At 45.1% G+C, this 16,835-nt stretch overlaps 2 protein-coding genes across 2 annotated transcripts in view; one reads left to right on the plus strand and one right to left on the minus strand.

Moving 5' to 3' along the window:
- The window catches only part of LOC119180342 (protein HID1), a 47,537-nt gene that overhangs the window by 4,889 nt on the left and 25,813 nt on the right, over positions 1-16,835 (minus strand). Inside the window, exons 13-18 of the mRNA XM_037431524.2 lie at positions 16,623-16,684; positions 15,242-15,344; positions 14,264-14,527; positions 10,842-10,930; positions 3,445-3,617; positions 1,564-1,722 (exon numbers count right to left, since the gene is read on the minus strand). Coding sequence (XP_037287421.2) covers positions 1,564-1,722; positions 3,445-3,617; positions 10,842-10,930; positions 14,264-14,527; positions 15,242-15,344; positions 16,623-16,684 — 850 coding nt within the window. The remainder of the gene's footprint in view (positions 1-1,563; positions 1,723-3,444; positions 3,618-10,841; positions 10,931-14,263; positions 14,528-15,241; positions 15,345-16,622; positions 16,685-16,835) is intronic.
- Positions 1-16,835, plus strand: part of RpS11 (ribosomal protein S11) — a 46,251-nt gene that overhangs the window by 92 nt on the left and 29,324 nt on the right. The window lies entirely within an intron of this gene.

Genomic DNA, 16,835 nt, shown 5'->3' on the forward strand with positions numbered 1-16,835 from the left:
CGATTAACTGTGCTTCGAAGCAGCCTGGTCCCAACGTGAAACGATCGACTTCTGCATCTGACACACGACCCGACCTCGGGCAAGTCAAGTCAAAGCCCATGTAGAGTGTACTGGTAGGCTGTCATAGCGGAGCCTCTAACACTAGTGAGTGCATTGGGCATGATACATGTGGTGATGAGTACACTGTGTCACACTTTTGAGGAAGGTTACAAACGTGATTGATTGAGCTGTGTTGAATGCCTTGATACTACTTTTCTTTTTTCAGACTATACCTGGACTCGAATGCCTGACAAAACTGTCAGTTGTGATTAATTACTGTTACATAAATTTCAGTCAACAAACTTTGTTTGTTTTGTCACCTCTCTGTTGATTGATACAGTATATATACACGAGACCTCGCAGGTGTTTTTCTTTTGATGTATAAAAATATCATGAAAACAAGTAAATCCTAAGTAGTACCGCTGCCCACAGTACCGAACCGGCAATGCAATCGTTGTTCTGAAAAGATACCGAAAAAGTCCTGACGTGTTGTTTTGAGGATGTGCTGAGGTTGTTATGTGTATGGACAAGGGGATGGGATTAGTGCCATTCTAGTACCATAAGAGGACATTCTGAGGGCGTCGTATTGTCCTCACAGAGGCATACTGAAGACGTCCTGAGGTTGTGTTTGTGTTGTCTAAGAAGTGGGAAAGCAGCTTCAAAAAGCAGGAAGGAACTAGAAATGGAAGGCGGGGGTGGGGGCATTGTTATGAACTTTGGGTGTGATTACTGGCACTCACGCTAATTCGGCAGGCATTAAAGACGGCTGTTATGCCTTTCTAGCTTTTACTCTCAATGCAAACAGACTGTTGGTATTGCATTCATTGCTAAGATCCTAATTGAAACTAAGAAATAGTATCTCTTGGACACGACGTCGCATAACTCAGATGAACGCTGGCTAAAGGGAGAATGATCACTCCAATCGCCGAAGTGGTTTTTGCACTGTCAGTTATCTAAACTCGAAGCATGTGCTACAATAGCACAGAAAGTTTACGAGCATGTCTCATAAGGCCTCGAAATAGCGCGGACTTACACAACAAAATTTGCGTCGGCACCAAATATCAGGGATAACTTGGGATGCACGCGCGACCACTGTTAATTCAGCGCAATAACTTTAGGCACGCAATTGTGGCTCTGGTGGCCCCGAGAACAAGATGCACGTGTTTCGATGCGCCGGAGTGGCTATTGCCGCTGATAGACTCTCCCAAATCCGACTTTGGCACAATTTTTGTTGATTTTATCAGGATGGCGCAGTAAATCTGATTTGGTGCAATTTGGTGTAGTTAGTGCATGAGTGGGATCCCTGAGCTGTTATTCCCTGGTACAGACCCGCAAAAGGTATGAATTAACCGAATGACGGAGTTCGACTTAAGAGGCTTCCAAATACATTGAAAGAATAGAGGGCCAACCAAAAAAATTGAATTTTGTTTGAAATAACTGATAGTATGAATTGTCAGAGTTTTAATTATCGCAAGTCTACTGCATTAAAAAGGTGATGAGATCATAAAGAACATGACAGTGCACCTAAGGTAGATGAGTCCCCACATGTAGGTACGGAACCACATTGTGGTGCCTGCGTTGGACTGGTACTTGCGTATCAGTATCGGATGCGGCACAGGCAGGAGTCCGACAAGTGTTCCATGCTGCAGGAACTTGAGGATCTCGCTCTCATCCGTCAGACCTCTGCACAGCACAACACATATAGAAGTAACAGTGAGGGAAATGCAGGGAGGTCAACTGCAACTGAAACTCCTGGTTTGCTACTCTGCACCAGAAGCATGAATAAAGACTAAAGGCAGTTTCACAGTGTGCTTTTCTGGGCCAGTTGGTACATGATGACAAAGTGATGAGTACGTCGCGAGTACATGATGACAAAGTGACCAGTCTTGTCCTGTGCGTTTTCCTTCTTCTTGTGCTCTCGTAACGTGCTGGAACCAATCACTTTGAAAGAAAAGCAGGCATATAAAAATAAGAAGCACTATGGCATGTTCAATCAGGTCTCCAGTAACTGATACTCTAATGGATGTTAAAAAGAGAAAATGAAAAGGTAATGTTATGAGAAGGACAGACAAAAACAGATGGTCAGTTAGAACATGGGAATGGATACCACGAAATGGGGAGTTTAGATGGGAAAGGCCAAGGGCTAAGAGTAGTGATGAAAGTAGAAAATTCAGCGGCATAAAATAAAGCTAGAGATCATTAAAAAATGCCTTTGTCCTGCAGTAGTCGTAAGCCAGGCTGATGATCATGTCAAAAATTCTATGGCATTGGCTGAGCCGTTCCTGTGTGAACGCAGAGTGGACAGAGCAGAAAGGATATAGTTATCACTTGCGCAGGCTTGGAACGGTAGACTTATTTTACATCATGTCTATTTTAATTATCATTTGATGCTGTATTGGGCTCCTTCAAGGCGGTGTCTTCCGTCAGTGTTTTATGTTTGATGTACTTAGTGAAATTCTGAACAGCCTGAGACAATAAAACTAAAAGGTACAGTGCAGCCATTAGCTGATTTGAAATTACATAAAGGACTAAAAGCAGCCTATGACCAATTTGTCAAACTTGCCTCCTAATTTTTATGGCTCTTATAAAAATTTGTAGAGATTTTGTGGCTCTGCCATAAAAACATCCAAATAAAGTCCCACAGAGCCAATTCACATGAACATTTTATATATTTAACTTCTATACTTTGAAATCCTTCACCATCCATCTTTTCAGGCTTTTTGTCATAAATACAGACAGATATTCTATTGCTGTGACTGAATAATTTAATCCTGTTGGCTCTAAGCTTGTATGCCTCGAATCACTAAATCGCACACCCATTTGCCTTGTTTTAACCTGCCATATTTTTCGCTCTACATTTGTTATTAAGCGTACTATTAATATTTTTTTGTGGGGGCTTAATGTCATATAATCACAATATGACTATTAGAGATGCCGTAGTGGTGAGCTCCTGAAATTTCGATCACTTGGGGTGTTTTAACATGCACCATAATCAACGTACATAAGCCTCGAGCATTTCAGACTCCACTGAAAATGTGGCCGCCATGCCCGGGATCGCATCTCATGACGTGCAGGTCAGCAGTCGAGCATTATAGCCGCATGACCAGTGCGGCAGGTTTGTTGCCAAGTTACTCGCGGTATTCATTGCTAAGGCGAGAACCATATTAGCCAGGTAAGTAGGTAGGTAGGCAGGATGGTGAGTAGTCAGTTACTCACGGTATTCATTGCTAAGGCGAGAACCATATTAGCCAGGTAGGTAGGTAGGTAGGTAGGTAGGTAGGTAGGCAGGCAGGCAGGAAGGTGGGTGAGTGGGTAGGCAGACAAGTGATCAGGTAGGTAGGCAGGATGGTGAGTAGTCAGGTAAAGTAAGCAGGAAGGAAGGTAGGTAGAGAGTAAAGCACTGACTTGTCGATGCAGATCTTTTCGACCTGGGGCACCAGGACTTGCAGTAGACGCATGATGGTCTGCAGAGGCAGCTTCTGCTTCCACGATGCCACCCACTCAGGCGTCGGGCCTCGCCATTCCTCGTCGCTGCTCCCAGCACGCACAAGCCCTCCACCGCTACCCTTGGAAATACTCTGTGCAAGAGTAGTCGATGACAATAAAAAAGTTGGGGACATCCTAGTTTCATTGCATAATGACCGATGCCTTTCTAAAACAACTAAGATATAGTGCTGTAGCTTCACCCGAATATTGCATTATTTTAATGAATTAAGCTTCCTGGCACTGCAAGCTGATACCACCGTTCCAGCAAGTGCCACGCTGCGGTGTATATGTCGGGACTACCTTCGACCACCTTGGACGTGCACTTATCAAACACACGGGTGTTCTTGCATTTTGCCCCCATCAAAGTGCAACTGGTGCTGCTGCAATCGAACCCACGGCCTGGCGTTTAGTAGAGAAACACTATCGCTACTTGAGATATCACAGTAGACTTCTAATGTAGTGGGTACTACGGTCAGCTAAGCACAGCAGAAATAGTGTATGTCATGGTATAACACTTGCATGACACCACTAGGCTCTAGAACTGAAGAAGCAAGTTCTCAGACTTTTTGGAAGTACCAAAGACATGGCTACTGTCGAGGTTTCACGACACAAGTCTAAAACTATAGTGCAAACATCAGTTTTGAACTAAATGGCCAATAAGCACACGGCAGTGTAACTGGAACTGGCATGCTCTAGCGTGTTGTGCTACGATGGAATCTTGTTATTACGTAGCTGCCATGAATGTGGCACAACTACACACCAAATGCTAAAATGCACTAGCCACCAGTACATGTTTGCATCTTCTGGTGAATTCCAATGCCATCAAGAATAAATTAACTGCAATGCCACGTCAAACATCACGTGGAATGCATTTGCATTGTTGCTCGACAGAATTGCACAGTACGCTTAAATCTTCGCTACGCTTGGTGTACCACGCGTACATGCGTTTGACGCGACAGCCGATGATTGTCAGTGTAGCGAAATTTCACCAGCCACACAATTGGAAGTGTTCCCACATGAGGTGGTGGCAGTGTGGCCCACTCGAGTTGTTGCCTATTGAAAGCTTGCAGTATGTGTTCAGAATGGCGCCATGCGACATAAGCAGAAAAGCAGACAGCTTGATTACAAAAGCAGACAGATGATTAGTGTAACCCGACTGTCCGTGATAAGTCATACAGGCTATTTTCGTCGGTGGTTGCTGTTACACCTTCATCCTTTTCTTGCGCTGAACTATAAGGGCACCGCCACAGTCATGTGGAAGTCAGAATCGTTGATCGGCTAGTCTTTGCAGTCACGAAAAAAGTGGAAGACCATTTGCGACCCACTGTGATGTGGGCGAGTTGGCGGGGGGGGGGGGCACATTGAACTTTAATGCAACAAAAAATTATCCTAGTACACACTAACTAACCGGCATAAGACGAGGCACTATGGCTTGAGCAGTCAGCCAATACATTCGTTTCCACGTGACTCAGTAGTGAGTTAATCGCAACTGCATTTTAATCATTACTACACTTAAAATGTGTACGTATCAACGAGGTTTTCCTGTACGCATCATGCACTGCCATGATAATGTGAAACACAGTACAAATGGTACTTCTTGCTGAAATGATTTTCATGCTGGAAAGTACTCAGTCAATCCAAATTAATCTTACTGCGTTAGATTCAGGAACATATTTTTTCAGCTTTGACACATTATCATCATCATCAGCCTGACTACGTCCACTGCAGGACAAAGGCCTCTCCCATGTTCGGCCAGTTAACCCGGTCCTGTGCTTGCTGCTGCCAATTTATACCTGCAAACTTCTTAATCTCATCTGCCCACTTAACCTTCTGTCTCCCCCTAACTCGCTTGCCTTCTCTGGCAACCCAGTCAGTTACCCTTAATGACCAGCGGTTATCCTGTCTACGCGCTACATGCCAGGCCCATGTCCATTTTCTTTTCTTGATTTCAACTGTGATATCCTTAACCCCCATTTGTTCCGTAATCCACTCTGCTCTCTTCTTGTCTCTTAAAGTTACACCTACCATTTTTCTTTCCATTGCTCGCTGCGTCATCCTCAATTTGAACTGAACCCTCTTTGTAAGTCTCCAGGTTTCTGCTCCGTAGCTAAGTACCGGCAAGATACAGCTGTTATATACCTTTCTCTTGAGGGATAGTGGCAATCTACCTGTCATATTTTGAGAGTGCTTGCCAAATGTGCTCCACCCCATTCTTATTCTTCTAGTTACTTCAATCTCGTGGTTAGGCTCCGCGGTTATTACCTGCCCTAAGTAGACATAGTCTTTTACAACTTGAAGTGCACTATTACCTATATCGAAGCGCTGCTCTTTTCCGAGGTTGTTGTACATTACTTTCGTTTTCTGCAGATTAATTTTACGACCCACCTTTCTGCTCTCCTTGTCTAACTCCGTAATCATGAGTTGCAATTCGTCCCCTGAGTTACTCAGAAATGCAATGTCATCGGCGAAGCGCAGGTTACTAAGGTACTCTCCATTAACTTTTACCCTAACTGTTCCCATTCAAGGCTTCTGAAAACCCCTGTAAGCACGCAGTAAATAGCATTGGGGAGATTGTGTTTCCCTGCCTTACACCCTTCTTGATTGGTATTCTGTTGCTTTCTTTATGAAGCACTATGGTAGTAGTTGATCCCTGTAGATTTCTTCCATGATGTTTATATATACTTCATCGACCCCCTGATTCCGCAGTGTGTGCATGACAGCTGATATTTCTACTGAATCAAACGCCTTCTCGTAATCTATGAAGGCTATGTATAGTGGTTGGTTATATTCTGAGCATTTCTCTATTACCTGATTGATAGTACGAATGTGGTCGATTGTTGAGTAGCCTGTTTGAAATCCTGCTTGTTCCTTTGGTTGATTGAATTCTAATGTTTTCTTTACTCTGTTAGCAATTACCTTTGTAAATAGCTTGTATACTACAGAGAGCAAGCTGATCGGCCTGTAATTTTTCAAGTCCTTGTCATCTCCTTTCTTATGTATTAAGGGGGGACGTGCCTTTGAGAATGAACTTTCTTGTTTCTGGTCGGATAATGACGAAAATTGCCACAGACACTAAGAATGGCCTCACTGTGCATCCACAAAAATTTCGAGGCGATAGAACAAATACCTAATGAGAGACAAATTATTTTTCAATTGAACCTCGTGGAGGGGTTGGAGGATTTATAAAATGAGAAAAATGGTTGGTAATTGCTGTACCCACAGCCAAATGTATGTTGAAGGGGGCTGCGTTCTCAAGATAATATATTTGCAACACTAAAACTTGTAGTTATTGTTTTCTCTAGCGACATTGCAATGAGCACACTTGTACTACAAACAAGAAACTCTATAAAAAATTCTTTAAGGAGTAAAATGAAAAACTAAGATCGCAGCACCCTGAAGCACAGTTCAAGGAGCATTACAAAATAAACGGAATCAAAATCCGTACAGTGGTTGCCCAGATATCTGCTCCATGAGCTGAGTATAATGCCAAAAGAACAGTATTGAGAAAACTGCGTTTAAAGTTTCAACTTCTTTTTACGTCTCTAAAACACCTAAAGATTGTGATCTTAGGTTTGTCTTGTGATATTTGACTTTTCAGGTATCCGGTCTATGACCAGTGTGCCTTGGTTGCCCTTTTTTTTTCCCCCATAATTTCCTTTTCATGTTTTACAAAGAACAAGTATGGATTTCAAACCAAGTTCTTTGTATGAAGGAGTGATGTGATAGGTATCACAGAGAAGATTGTAATTGAATAAAACCATATACTAAAATTATTACACATACTTTTTTGTGCTGATGTTGTAATTAGCATAATTAAGTACTTGATTACAAATATTCACTGAACTTTTTTTATTTGGAGAGAGGTTTATTGCATCAGAAAAGTGGATCACACCATGACGGCCTATGCCTTCTTTCTAAATAACAAAGTTATGGGCGGAAGACGGGTGGCACGGGAATTTATAGCAGTATAATTAATGACACGAAACGGGCATATAAAATTTCGTGCCCCTGATTCACACATGCTCTTTCGCCGCTCTAGCCGTGAAACGCATCATCATACAGCCGGTCGCGGAAAACTCTAATCTACAGCAATTCATTAACCTCGGAACATTCATAGCCGTTCGTGGCGATACCAAGCACGGCTCCCAAACACGTCTGAATCGCATCACAAAAGCTCACTGACAGCACTCCATATGACAGTGGGGTGCGCGGCCGGCGCGTAATGCACTTGCCGGCGGCGTTCTATGACGATGCGCGAAATGTGTAACTACGAAGACAAAAAATCGGCACGCACTGCAGTTGACATCGCATTTTCGAATGACGACGCGCGGAACTGCTAGCCGCTGTTCCGAGCGATCCTTGGCAGTGAAGGGGGGGGGGGGGGGAGGGGTGTGACGAGCTTGACTGTGTTGTCTGCTGCCGATGCGTAAAATGCCCGTACGAGATTCAGAGGAGCTAGCGAGTGATGTGGTACATTCTTTGCGAAGAAGCACGTCGCCAAGAGTGCGCTTGCGCGTCGTTCCTGCCCGCAGTCTCGCTGTCAGCGGAGTTAGGCCTAAAGCCGACTCCGATGACGTGCCGCTCTCGTAGACCGCCACGCGCCCGCTCGTAGTAATCTGATCGAGCATCCAGTGCGGCCACTCGTAGTAATCAGATCGTGCCGCCGCTTACAGCTTCGTTGCTTGCGAAGAAGCACGTCGCCACGAATGCGCTAGCACGTCGTTCCTGCCCGCAGTCTCGCTGTCGGCGGAGTTAGGGCTAAAGATGACTCCGATGACGCGCGGCGCTCGTAGACTGCGCTCCCGCTCGTAGTAAGCTAATCGCGCATCCGCTTACTGCTCGTAACTAAAGCGTAGTTATATCTTAAGTGATTATCACGCCGTGAACACGTCACGAAGTGGCGATTTTCGAGAGCCATGTCCTCGCGACGCACAAGCAGCAGACGACGATCTCCCGGAGCGAGCATCGGGCCAATGGCGAGGCGAGCTGAGGCAACATGGCGGCCACGGCCAATCAAGGGCCTCAAAACGACCTTCAAACATTTGCTTTTTGCTCGCTTGTTGTTAAAGGGAGGAGCCAGCTGAGGCGGGAAAGTTAAACACGGAAAAACGCTCTTTCCGATGAGCCCAAGAAGCCGGCTCCCGGCCCAAGCATCGCGAAGCTATAATTTTTTGAAAATCGCCGTTTTCTTGCCATTTCCAGAAAAAGTTTTGCTACCTAGGTGGGTGAAACGAATTTTCCGAAGCACTTCTGCACGGTTTTCAGTGTAGATATTCTGGAACCAGATAGAAAAAGGGTTCCACAAACTGAAAACTTGAGTTTCAAAAAATCGATTTTTTTGCCATTTCTCGCGATCCCAAAGCCGCGTCCCCCCTCAAGATGATGTTAGCGTTCTTCCAAGACTCTAATACTCTCCCCGTCAGGAGACACTTCGTAAACAGGGTGGCTAGTTTTTCTAATTCAATCTGTCCTCCATCTTTCAGCAGATCTGATGTTACATGATCCTCACCAGCAGCTTTGCCTCTTTGCATGCTTTCCAAAGCTTTTCTTACTCCTTCTATAATTACTGGTGGGGTGTCATGTGGGTTACTGCCAATTCTTACAGTATTAAGGTCGTGGTTGTCTCGGCTACTGTACAGATTTCTGTGAAACTCCTCCGCTATTTTAACTATCCTATCCATATTGGTAGTTATTTTGCCTTCTTTATTCCTTAGGGCATACATCCGATTTTTGCCTATCCCAAGTTTCCTCTTCACTGCTTTGACGCTTCCTCCGTTTTTCAGAGCGTATTCAATTCTCTTCATGTTATACCTTCTTATCTCGCATACCTTACGCCTATTAATCAACTTCGAAAGCTTTGCCAGTTCTATTTTGTCTATTGTACTTGAGACTTTCATGCTTTGACGCTTCCTAATGAGATTCTTTATTTCCTGGGAAAGCTTGCCAGTGTCCTGCCTAACTACCCTGTCTCCAACTTCCACTGCACACTCCAAAATGATACTTGTCATATTATAATTCATTGTATCTACGCTAAGGTTGGTTTCCTAACTAAGAGCCGAGAACCCGTTCTGAAGTGAGACTCTGAATTCCTCTGCTTTCCCTCTCAGTGCTAGCTCATTGATTGGCTTCTTGCGTATCAGTTTCTGTCGTTCCTTTTCAAGTCTAGGCGAATTCGAAACCGTACCATTCTACGGTCACTGCATTGTACCTTGCCAAGCACTTCCACATCCTGCACGATGCCTGAGTGTGCACTCATTAAAAAGTCTATTTCGTTCTCATTTTCGCCATTAGGGCTCCTCCATGTCCACTTGCGGTTTCCTCATTTTCGGTAGAAGGTATTCAAAATCCGTAAATTATTGCGTTTTGCGAATTCTACTAGTAGGTCTCCTCTGGCATTTCTAGTACCGATGCCATAATCTCTTACTGCATGGTCTCCAGCCTGCTTCTTCCCTACCTTTGCATTAAAGTCTCCCATCAGTATAGTATACTGTGTTTTTACATTACTCATTGCCGATTCCACGCCTTCATAGAAGCTTTCAACTGAAGTGTCATCATGGCTGGATGTAGGCGCACAAGCCTGTACCACCTTCATGTTGTATCTTTTATTCAGTTTAATTACAATACCTACCACTTTCTATGTTGCCGGCTATGTTTCTGTGAATTAGGAACCCCACTCCCAGTTCTCTTTTGTCAGCCAAGCCCCAATAGCAAAGGACGTGTCCATTCTGTAGCACCGTATAGGCCTCATCTGTTCTCCTAACGTCACTGAGCCCTATTATATCCCATTTAGCACCCTCTAGCTCTTCGAATAGTACAGCTAGACTTCCCTCACTAGATAAGGTTCTAGCGTTAAACTTTGCCAAGTTAAGGATCCAACGGCGGCCTGTCCGGATCCAGAGATTCTTAGCACCCTCTGCTGCGTTGCAGATCTGACCGCCGCCGTGGTCAGTTGCTTCGCAGCTACTGGGGACTGAGGGCCGTGAGTTATTTGACGTATGCATGTGAGAGGTAGTGCCCAGATACTGCACCAGGGTGGCCAATCCTTCTCTGGTGAGGGAGTGCGTTCCCGGCGATGGTTACCGGTGAGGCCGCACTCCAGGCCTCTTAATGCAGTTCCATCACCACGCGGATTTTTTTTATCCGGTTGGGAACTGAGCGGCACCGGGATTTGAACCACGGACCTTTTGCATGCGAGGCGGATGCTCGAACCACTACGCCATCGCCGCTTTGACACAGTTGTGGAAAAAAACATGGTGTGAGATGTACCACACATATACTGATGGTTGCCCCAAGCTGGGTATGTAACACTCACTCACCCGAGGCGGAGACTTTTCCACGGGACTTGTGGCTGTGCTGCCTGTTGGCGAAGAGGCCGGATGTGCCTGCTCGGTCATTTTATCTAGACCTGCACAGAGTCACACATCTTGGTGAGTCACTGGTAAACTATCCAAGCAAGCGAGCCACTGTTCTACAAGGTGGTGCTAGGCTAGCAGGGACATCTTAAGAGGCCAGGATAGCGCAAAACATGCCATACAGGTGCCGAGACAGAAAAACAAAACAAAGGTGGCACGACCAGTTTCATCTTGGTATTTTATGCACACATTTACAGGGACTATCCTGCAGACTCTTTTCTGTTCACCAAAATGCGCCTCTATAAAAGGACTCGACCCTTTGATGATACAGTAAACCCTCGTTAACTCGAACTCGCATATCTCGAAATCTCGGTTAAGTCTAAACTTTTTTTTGCCGTGCATTAACCTCCCATAGGTGCTATGTATTTGCCCCCTCTTATCACGAAATATTTTCCGGAGGGAACAGTGGATATCTCGAAATCTTGACAGGGAGGGCAGAAGGCAAAGTCTACTCCCAACAGGAAACGAGGGCTCTGTGCGAACGCTTAGCTCTTACTATACGTGTCGAACGCAGTCGTGAAGGGCGAATTTGAAATTCCCGCGGACGCAGCCATTTCCTATCAGCCCTGTCAGGCAACTGTGGGAGTGATCACGTGTGCGCACCTGCGCGCGACTTATGCGCGGTGGGCGGCATGTGCAGCATGCGCCCGTTAGTACGCAACCTAGCCCTTGCATGTGCGAGCTGGTATTCTTTGTTTTCCTCGCGATCTGTGCACGACGCATCTTGAGCTCAGTTTTGCTGAGTAGTGAGTGGTCTGTGCAACAGACGCTTCCGAATATCGACCAAGATGTCCCGCCCAAAGCAGTGCAAATCTCTGACGTTGGAGAGAAAAGTCGCGCTAATCAAGGAAGTGGAAAAAGCAAGTCGAAGCAAGTCGTGCATCGCCAAAGAATTCGGCATCCCTTTGTCAACCCTCTCGACAGTGCTTAAGAACAAACAAAAGGTTTTGGAAGGCTTCGAGCAAAGTTTCTCAAGCAAGCAGAAGCGCATTCGAACGTCCAAATTCCCGGACGTCGAAGCAGCACTTCTGTTGTGGCTCCAAAACGTTCGAGCAGCCAATCTTCCCGTGACAACCCAAATGATGATGGAGAAAGCAGACGCTTTGGCACTGCAGATGGGTCACGCGGATTTCAGTTGCAGCAATGGCTGGTTCGAGCGGTTTAAGACGCGAAATAACGTGTCATCGAAGCCTATCCACGGCGAAAGCGGCATTGTTGACGAACAGGCTGCAGACGCATGGCGCAAGCTACGCCTAGCCGAGCTGCAAAAGGAGTACGCGGACAAGGACATCTTTAACCTAGACGAAGCCGCTCTCTTTTACAAGATGCTGCCTAACCGCACATACACACCAAAAGGCGAAGCGTGCTCAGGCGCTAAGCAACGAAAAGACAGGATAACAATTCTTTTTGGTGCCAACGCTACCGGCGATGAAAAGCTGCCCCTCCTCATCATTGGCAAGTCGCTGAATCCCAGGTGTTTCCGAAATGCACGGCTCCCGAGGGATGTGAGCTACCGCGCAAATAAAACAGCCTGGATGACGGCGGCGCTTTTCGAAGAGCATGTCCGTGCGCTTGATCAGAAGATGGCAAAGGACGGTCGGAAAGTGTTGTTTGTTGTGGATAACTGCCCCGGCCACGGAAAAATCGACAACTTGGCGGCTGTTACGCTGGAGTTCCTGCCGGCGAACATGACGTCCGTTCTCCAGCCAATGGATCAGGGAGTCATTGAGATGGCCCGCAAGTATTATAGGAAAAGCCTGCTGCACCGAATTCTGCTGTCATACGACAATGGGAAAAAGTATGAAATCGTTCTGCTGGGTGCAGTCAATCTGATGGCCGCAGCCTGGCGCCAACTACGCCCGCTGGCGATTGCTAACTGCTTCGCACATGCAGGGTTTTCTCGCGCTCCGGAATCGATCGCAGAAGACATTGGCGCAGAATTCAGCGGCTGTGATGAGCTGTGCAATGAAGTGCGCAAGGCAACTGGCTGCGTGAGCGATACTGAAGACGGCGAGATCGCCTTTGAGGAGTATGCGCTCTACGAGGCCGACGTCCCCGTTACCGGAATGCTGTCGGACGCCGATATCGTTGAGATGGCCGTGAACGACGCAGATGACCATGCAGACGAGGAAGAGCCTCGAGAAGTGCCTACGACGACAGAAACACGTAACATGCTGTGCTTGCTCCGCAACAAGGTCGAATGCAGCGGTGGCGACCAACGGCTCATGCGATGTGTTGAGCAACTGGAGAACGCCTTTCTCGGACCGAACGCTAAAGCGAAACAGGCGAGCATTACGCAATTTTTTGGTCCTCGGTAATAAATTTTTTTCCCCTCCGAATTCTTGTGCCTTTACTACGGTAGCTGTTTTGTGCAGTGGAGCTTTTCCTAGCAGCACTGGCGTTTCTTTTACAGCGACCTGGGCGAACATTTTCGGCGTTTTGCTAAACTCGAAATACCGCCTATCTCGAAATTTTCCCCGGATTTGATGGCTTCGAGTTAACGAGGGATTACTGTATAAGCTTGGAGTTCTGGCAGGGGTAAACTTTGCTCGCGCATTATTCTGCTGTGCTGAGTCGAACATCGTCGTTTTTGCAGCTTGTTGCACTGGCATGCTGTCAACTGAATTATTCAGAAAGAGGTCTTTCTATGTAAAGAAAGGCGCCAACAAGTGCCATTTTGTTTGTTTGCATTAGACGTATACTGTCACCTTTGTTCCTTGAGCTCAAGAGACCCCACAAGTGAGAAGCGAACGACAGAGCTGAAGTTAGGAGTTCAGTGGACGTCTGATTTCTTAGACTTCCTAGGGCCGGCAAAATAAAGAGGTAAAATTGCCATAGCCACGCCCAAAATAGCTCTGAAGGCCTACCAGACATGAAACACATTACAAAGAAGCGGATTCTCAGTATGTTTCACCCCTTCATATTGGGGCAGAGCTGACTAGTGGAATCGGTGACAGTTGCAAATGGACCGACTCACAGATGTGCTGGCTTTCATGTCAGACATGGAGTTTCATCAGAAAGTCCAAAAAATCAGACATTAAATAGTTCTAGACGCAATGTGGAAATATATGAGCGCATAAAGTAGAAGGAAAAGCACTTGACAGGAAAGACGCTGTCGCCACTGTCAAGTGCTTTTCCTTCTACCTTGTGCGCTCATATATTCCCACTTTATGTTGTACCAACTGGCCCCGCATTCCACTTAATTGTTCTAGACGCTCTCCTACATTGACTTGATGGGGCTTCTGGCAACAACTCAAGACTGTCATATTTTTCAGGCAAGTCCAAAAAATTTGGCACCACGAAAATTCGCAGTTGATTGTACGTACGTGGGGTCGCGGCTAGAGTGGCATTGAGGTTTGACGAGGGCGGTGCTTCCTCTGGCGGTGGTTGGGTTTCGGACTCTGCAGTGGGTGTGGCCGGAGGAGGGACGGCCTCCTCGGAAGGCGTGGTGGGGACGCTGGGAGTGGGGCCCTTGCTGCGGGAGCGCCGGCTCAGGGAGCGTTCGATTGTGCCTTGCTCGGTGGGCAGGTTTGCGAGTGCGTGAAACACGTGCCGTTTCCGAATGACGGTGTACACGAGGTTTGAGTTGCCTGCATGGGAGAAAGAATCCACTAAACATGTAAAACGAAAGCGCAAACACGTTCCAAGCTGCCCCACTTGAAATGGTTACCACCACATGACGAACTGCACCAAAATGTCCCCACTATTGCCGAAGCAAGAGGAATGACTGATTGTTAAAACTAATTTCAATAGAGTAAGATTAGCCGAATCCCACTGCACAGATACTCTAATAATGGTCTCGCAACTACATTAACTGCTTAACGAGGTAACATTTATGCAGCTGCACCTGGAAAAGTAATTGCTAAAGTGAAGCGAAATAATGACTTTCATTAAAAAGTACGTGTAATGACGTTCTGTTTGCATTCCTCAACGTTGTAGCTCTTACACAAGCTTTTGGTAATTAACATATTATTGGAGAATGATTATGGCCTACGCTCGATCACTTCAGCGACACGACATTTATTGTCTTAAAGTATACAGGTAGCAGCAACTTTCCAAATATTAACGACATTGAATAAAATTATCTCAGTCACATCACCAGGAGGAAGGTAAGCGAGCTTTGTGCCTCTCTTCAACCGATTCTTTTTCTTGTTTTAAAACATGTTCTCTATTACTGGGATTTCGTCAATACAAACATTTAAATGCTCATTCTAGCCATACTTGTGTGCCTCTCAAGTATTTCACATTTAAAAAATTAAGAAGAACAACAAGCAGCATAGAGGCTTCTGTTGCGCTGCGCTCACCGTCAAACTGGTACTGGATGATGTTGTTGAAGATCTCGAGCAGAAAGAACACCAGGTGGTGGTTGGTTGGGTTTGAGTAGAGGAACCACGGTGTGCTGAACGCCTGCACAATGCCGTTTGACACCAGCGTCAATCGATTAGGCCTACTAGCTCCCTTCATTCGTTTATTTAGCTTACTCTCAATTACTAAAGCATCAAGGGTACCAATGTGGGATTGTTGGTTTATTGTTCATTATGAAAATAAAATTTTCATTCGTGAAAGTTAGTGCTTCCATTTTCTTCCTGTAATTCTTCTTTGTCGTTCTTTGTTGCTGTGCTATGCTACAAGCCAGTTCACTGAAGCATTGCAGGGAGGAGCGGGCGATGTCACATATAACCAAAAAAAAGAAAGGTTAGAAAACGAAATGTGTGATGCATTATTAGTGACAAACTAGATATGTAAAATGAAATGTAAATAGAATGAAACACAAGAATACGAGACAAAATAAACATACGTTGTACAATATCTTTGGCAAGTTATAAACACAACAGGAATATTCAAAATGGGGATAAGGAACCTGTGGGCATCAGCACACATCTTTACCGATTAAGTCTCTAAAAAAAAAGAATACAAACAGATTAACGATGCAGAAACATGAAGGCACAAGCAGGAGAGATCACAGCTTTGAAGATAAAGATAGAGAAAAAGTAAAGACCGAGTAAAGTTAGAACGATAAAAAGTATTTGTTAACAATGGTGCTTTCAGAAATTTCATACACTAGCATTGGTACATTAATGCAACGCCACAAGTTTTAATGCACCCCTTCACGAGTTTGAGCCACTGAGGTGAATTAAGTTCTTCAAATTTGCCAGATTTATATTCGGGCTCTCTTTCAATGCAACGAGCCACTGAGGTGAATTAAGTTCTTCAAACTTGCCAGATTTATATTCGGGCTCCCTTTCAATGCAACTTGATAGATCTCAATCAATAAAGCTGAACTACATACGAAGAGATGGCGTTATCATTTTCTGTTTATATTATTGAATAACTACCCATTGAGCTACTATCAAATTTGGCATTGGGGAGCTTTAATTAGCTGAGGCATCTCAGCTAGTTGGTACTGACTGAATGCTTCCATATTAGTTTCAATTGAAGAGTCAGTGATCCGGTTTTTATGGAAGGCTTAAATCTCGTTATATTGAACCAGGGTATAGCGAAATATCGATTATGACAAAGAAAATAGAAAATATTGTTGCAATAACTATAGTGTTCAAAACAAAATTTTATAACGATTTTTTGGATATAAAAACGTATTTTTTTGTGCAGGATGCATTTTTGTTATAATGAGGTTTGAGTGTAGATTCATTAAAGATCCGGATCCCTTTAGTTCCATGTACTTACCTCAAGTAGATGAAGCAGCTTGGTGCTGGCCACCATGGACAAAGTCTTGAGATAAGGTGAAACTACAAGAAAACAAAATTAATAGAAATACGAAGCAACAATGAGAATTGTCAGGCACAGAAGCTTGCAGTGACTTTAACCTCCCAGCTTTTTAAATGTTTTTTTTTTTTTACCGTCATTCACATTTTCCCCGCAGTAATGTCTTTATTAGTG

This window comes from Rhipicephalus microplus, chromosome 7, assembly GCF_043290135.1.
Source record: "Rhipicephalus microplus isolate Deutch F79 chromosome 7, USDA_Rmic, whole genome shotgun sequence".
In the NCBI taxonomy this organism is placed as follows: Eukaryota; Metazoa; Arthropoda; class Arachnida; order Ixodida; family Ixodidae; genus Rhipicephalus; species Rhipicephalus microplus.